The following is a 5479-nucleotide window of genomic DNA, read 5'->3' on the forward strand; positions in this document are numbered from 1 at the left end:
AAGACTCTTGAGAGTCCCTTGGACTGCAAGGAGATCCAACCAGTCCATTCTGAAGGAGATCAGCCCTGGGTGTTCTTTGGAAGGAATGATGCTAAAGCTGAAACTCCAGTACTTTGGCCACCTCATGCGAAGAGTTGACTCATTGGAAAAGACTCTGATTCTGGGAGGGACTGGGGGCAGGAGGAGAAGGGAACGACAGAGGATGAGATGGCTGGATGGCATCACTGACTCGATGGATGTGAGTCTGAGTGAACTCGAGAAGTTGGTGATCGACAGGGAGGCCTGGCATGCTGCGATTCATGGGGTCGCAAAGAGTCGGACATGCCTGAGCGACTGAACTGAACTGAACTGAACTGAAACATATTGCATTGCATCCTTATTCGTTATCCAGATAGTAACTATATAAAGCAGAGACAACTTGTAATGAGAAGTTGAATGAAGGTTTGTATTTCTCTGAGAATTTCAGCCTTCAATTCTAAGTTGAAGAAACTTTTAGTTAGATGTGCATTCATCCAAACAGTTGGTAGCATTTACCTGCAGTGTTCTTTGATAGTTTTAGTCCATAGGAAGAATAACAAAAAGCCAAAATACAACAGAGAAGAATCTATGCCTTTCTAGGGAAATTGGTGTTGGTAGACTTTCCATCAGATGAGGGGGGAACAGTGAATTATACATCATCCCCAACCTATTCTCTAATGTGATTTGAAAGTCAGCTTTTTTTACCCACATCTTTTGGCAATGCTGCTAACATCAATTCCTTGTTCATGTTTCCTTCACTCTTGGAAACAGTCAAAACCATTTCTTTCTGCTTTTACTCATGATTCAACCTAACATCCAAGTAACCATAAGCAAACTGTTATGTTGCCTTGTCTTTGAATTTGAATGTTTTTATTAGACTCTGCCAGTTTTCCATGAATTATACTGCATGTGCTTCCAATCAAAGGCTTCCTTAAAATGGGAAATGAGGATGCACCTGCATGCTCTCCTAAACCAGGTTTACAGCTCTGGTCAGAATTCACCCATGGATTTTCACATGTCAGTTGCCTTAGACATTGGTAGTCTCTGTGAAAGAATCGTTGGGACCATTATTCTTTGTGACTTGCAGGTGCTTTTTAGCCTTGAACGTCACAGACACCTCAGAGTGAATGGCGTCCAACCTCTGCTCACAGCGAAATGCTGAGAGGAAAGCCTTTCTATAGTTGCTGTTCATCCAGCCGTAGAGAAGGGGATTGGCAAAGGTGGAGCACATGGCAATGATGTGGAACACAGTGAAGATGAGTTTGTATTCCTTCAGGTCCAAGACGTGGCTGTCAATGTCAACAGCAAGTTGGAAGGCATGGAGGGGCAACCAGCTGACCGCAAACACCACCACCACACACACCAGCATTTTGGTGGTTTTTTGCCTCCGCTGATGGTAGTGGTCATGAGCAGCTCCAGGACTGACATGGTTCTTAAGCTTACTCCAGATACGAGTGTAGGAAAAAGAGATGATGCCCAGAGGCAAAACATACAGGATTAGTAAGGAGGAAAGACTGTAGACAGTACCATAGATGCCCTTCTCCTCTCCAGGCCACTTCTCAGTACAGGCCACAATCTCAAAGTCAGGAATAATCTCAATCAGTGAATACTCCCGGAAGATGGCCAGGGGGCTTGCTAGCAGGGCACTGACACCCCAGGCCAAGCCAATAATCAAGAAACTGATTTGCTTGGAAATCTTGCTCTCGAGGTGGTAGACAATGCAACGATGCCGGTCCAGGGCAATCACTGTCAAGGTGATGGTGGACACTTGTACAGCCAGGCCCTGGGCATATGGCACCAAGTGGCAGAGGACAGGACCCATTTTCCACTCCCCCATTAAGGTGTAGGTAAGTGTAAACGGCAAGCACAGGGTGTTCACTAGAAGATCCGCCACAGCCAGATTGGCAATAAAGAAGTTGGTTACTGTACGCATGCTCTTGAATTTGATCACCACATGGATCACCAAGGAATTGCCAATCACCCCAAGCAAGATGATGGAGCAGTAGGCCAATATAAGGACAACCTGTACCTCAATCAGCTTGGTGCTGTCGATAAGCTCTGGTTCAGAGTCCGGGGCCAGCTCCCCTGGAAGAGTGGTGTGTCCTGGACCGAACTGATCCACTTTCATTTCTTCCACTGTCTGGTTCTCATCAGCCTCTGCACCTAATGGGCCCATTTTCATCAGCTAGCACAAGAATCTACAATTTAAAAAATGAACAAGTATGAAACAAGGAAAGCATAAAGGTGCAAGGAATATCACGAATGGATTGGTTTCATTTTGGCTGGGGTTCAAAGTACCTGTCCTTTGATCCCTAAAGTACCCGGGTCCCACAGGAATGGCCTGCAGTGACTTTGTTTCCAGTTGGAGGCACATGGTCCCTGGCTTCAGTCACACCAATTTCTCCCCGTGTCCCTCTAGCTGGAGGTAGTGATGATTCTTTGCTCTTGCTTATCCCTGTGTGGCCTCAACATCCTCTGCTTGGCTTCCATCACTTGTGTAACCAATTTTTGGCATTAAATTACTTCTCTTTGCATTCTTGAATAGGTTCTCTTTTGCACGATATGCTGAACTGTCCATGCATATGTGCTTTCATTAATTTTCTCTGCCACTACAGGTGCTACATGCACAGGTTGATGGCACTAACATACAGAAGAAAATCACAACTCCACTGTGTGACATCCAAAGCTTTCCTTGAACTCAACCCTGTCTTCATCTCTCCTGACATTTTAGGATATATCTGATCCTTCTGTCATACCGCACTATTCCTAATTCCAGCAACATGTTTGGCCTTTCTATGCCTCTCTGCCCTCCCTGCTCAATTATCCCCAAAACTTATGCTTACTTCCAAGGCTGCAAGGAGCATATGACACACCTTCAGCCTTCACACCACAGCAATCTCTTTCAGGACACATTTCCATTTCTGGACTGTTTACATCCATTGTTTAAGCCTTAGCAAATATAAAGCTGAAGGAAAGCACAGTTTTACTGAATAAATGAGATCAGTAAAATACAAAGTAACAAGTTTGATCCTTTCTTTTACTGAAGATAATTCCCTACATAGGACCTTTGCTCTGACATGACATCTCTCTGCTTATTTTCTTGTATGTAACCACCAAGTAACCACCTCTACAGGAAAGTTGTTCCAAGATACAATTACTGATTAGAATATTAAAAATTGGTACTCAGTATACACCATAAGGAAACTTTCTCTCTCCAAGGGCTTCACACGCACACACACACACACACACACACACACCCTAATAGTTGCTTATCACAGAGATTTTCATATACTCATGCATTTGCTTTACTGATATATTCTAGTTCTCTCTGCATGCATTTCAAACAGAATGCTCCAAAAAGCACACCCCCTTTTGCACTTGCCTCCATTCTATAGTGATTAGAGAAAGTGGAAACTATTCAAATCTTGGAGTATTTTATTTGATGGGCCCTTCCATTTTCCTTAGAGTAAGAAAGAGACTTTACAGGGCACAATTAGTCAATCCGTACAAGCCATTAACAGAACAAATGAGACTCCAGAAGGTCTGAGGTTTGCAGCAAATTGAGAGCAAGTCTGAGATAGAAGGTTATTAGAAGCATACTTGATTTATTAATTTATTTTGCTTTTTCTTTTATCATTTTCTTTATTCCTTTCTTTAAAGCTTCTCTACAGAAATGATTATTAATGTCAAAGGTATTCACATATGGATTCTAATAGCTGTTCTCAAGCACATGACTGGTATTCAGCCAGGTCTGAGTGTTACTCAGATAATGCATCATTTTATGATTGCAGTTCGGGAAAAGTGGAAGAGGATAAGAGAGTACATAGAGGGAATTGCCAGAGTAAAAACTCACAAAGGCACAAAAATTAAAAGATGAATAGAAATGGGGAAAAACTTTTTCCTTGAAGTAAGGTCAAAATGAGGCATTTACATTGTTCAAGACATTTGAGGATAGCTGTGAGTGGTATAGTTATCCTGAATGAATGAATTTTGAGATTCTGCTATAGAACAATTTCTTTGTAGAGCAGGAAAATGGCTTTAGGACTCCCCCCCCCACCCCCCCGCCCCCGCCCCAGAGATTCAAAAACCTTCAAATTATTAAATGGGAAACTAGTTTATGCTTTGACTCCATATTTAAATTTGTGGGTTTTTTTTTTTTAACAGTATTCTTATTGTCACAGGTTGGCCTTAATAAAAACATTATCATCTTATCAGTCATAAAACCATCCAGGAGTTTTTTTTCCCAGGGAAAAATCACACATAATATGTCACATACCCTACACTTGTTAGTCCTGGAAAGAGGGGCTGTGGACATCCAAGAAAGCCCTATGTAAGACGTGATTGTTTGCCTGATAAGCAGAAAGTTGAAAATGAATGAACCAAGTTCATGAAAAGTTGAACCAAGATGATTGAGAATGAATCTCTTCTATGTATTTGAGCTTCTGACCTTTGAACCAACCTTGTGCATTTCATGTCATTTAGTTTATATGATGTGTCCCTATTACCAAAAGCCTTAAAGCTTTTCCTTTTGCCTCATTTTTTTTTTTTTTTTTTTTTTGTCATCATATGATCCTACCAAGTGGGTGAGCCCTTCCGGTGGGGAACCAGTGAATGCTTGCATAAATGTGTCCATTCTTGAACAGTTTAGGAGAATGCAATATGACCTTCCCACCTAAACAGATGTTTAATTTTTAAAGCTGCAGGAACAGTAGCAACCTGCTGTTCTGGAAAGATAATTACCTTTCTTAAGAAGAGTCAAGACTCTTCAGTGGGTAAGGAATATTCCTGGTATCACCCATAATGCCCACCTTTGGCCTAAATGTGGAAGAAAAGCCCCTACACTAACGAGGACCTTCCTCACCCCCATCAAAAGACCCGAAAGCTTTTTTTCGGGATGCTCTCATTCCCAGATGAGTCAGAGTTAAAACTTACCCCGTACTGACCGTTTCTGTTGAGGGGTGGAAGCCAGACGTCTTGCCGCCGGTCAGTCTGATGATCGCCCGCCGACCCGGAGAGGGCACTGGACGATTCCCAAAGGCAGGCCCAGTTCCGTCCGCTCCGACGGTGCAGGGCAGCCGCGCGTCGGGGAGAGCAGGAGAGCTCCGCGTGCGCCAGGCAGTCGCAGCCGCAGAGAGGCTGGCGCAGCTGAGATCCGCCGTCCACCTCCGCGGCCCAGCGCGCGAGCCCCGCACCGCCCCGCACAGCGTGGCGCGAAGCGCGGGTGGGGAGGCGAGGCTCAGGAGGTGGGAGCCGAACCCCTCCCTCGAAGAAAAAGAAGCAGGGGCGAAAGCAGGGGACAAGGGTTCCGCAGTGGAGAATGCTGGACGGGAATCTCAGTGCGATGGGGCCGGGGAGAGTCCTAGTGTCTCCTCCCGGAGGGGGCAACGCGCGCAGAGGGCCCCCACCGCCGCCTGCAGCCTCCTCCCTCTGACCACCACTGACCCCAGTAGCCACCCCAAGT

The 5479-nt window shown here is 44.7% G+C and overlaps 1 protein-coding gene across 1 annotated transcript; it reads right to left on the reverse strand.

Moving 5' to 3' along the window:
• Window positions 1-863: 863 nt before the first annotated feature.
• Window positions 864-5076, reverse strand: NPY2R (neuropeptide Y receptor Y2). Its single transcript, NM_174401.2, is given in 2 exon segments — window positions 864-2216; window positions 4951-5076. A coding segment is annotated over 1 exon segment (1155 nt). The 5' UTR covers window positions 2201-2216; window positions 4951-5076; the 3' UTR covers window positions 864-1045.
• Between the last annotated feature and the right edge of the window lie 403 nt (window positions 5077-5479).

This window comes from Bos taurus, chromosome 17 (assembly GCF_002263795.3).
Source record: "Bos taurus isolate L1 Dominette 01449 registration number 42190680 breed Hereford chromosome 17, ARS-UCD2.0, whole genome shotgun sequence".
Taxonomy (NCBI): Eukaryota; Metazoa; Chordata; class Mammalia; order Artiodactyla; family Bovidae; genus Bos; species Bos taurus.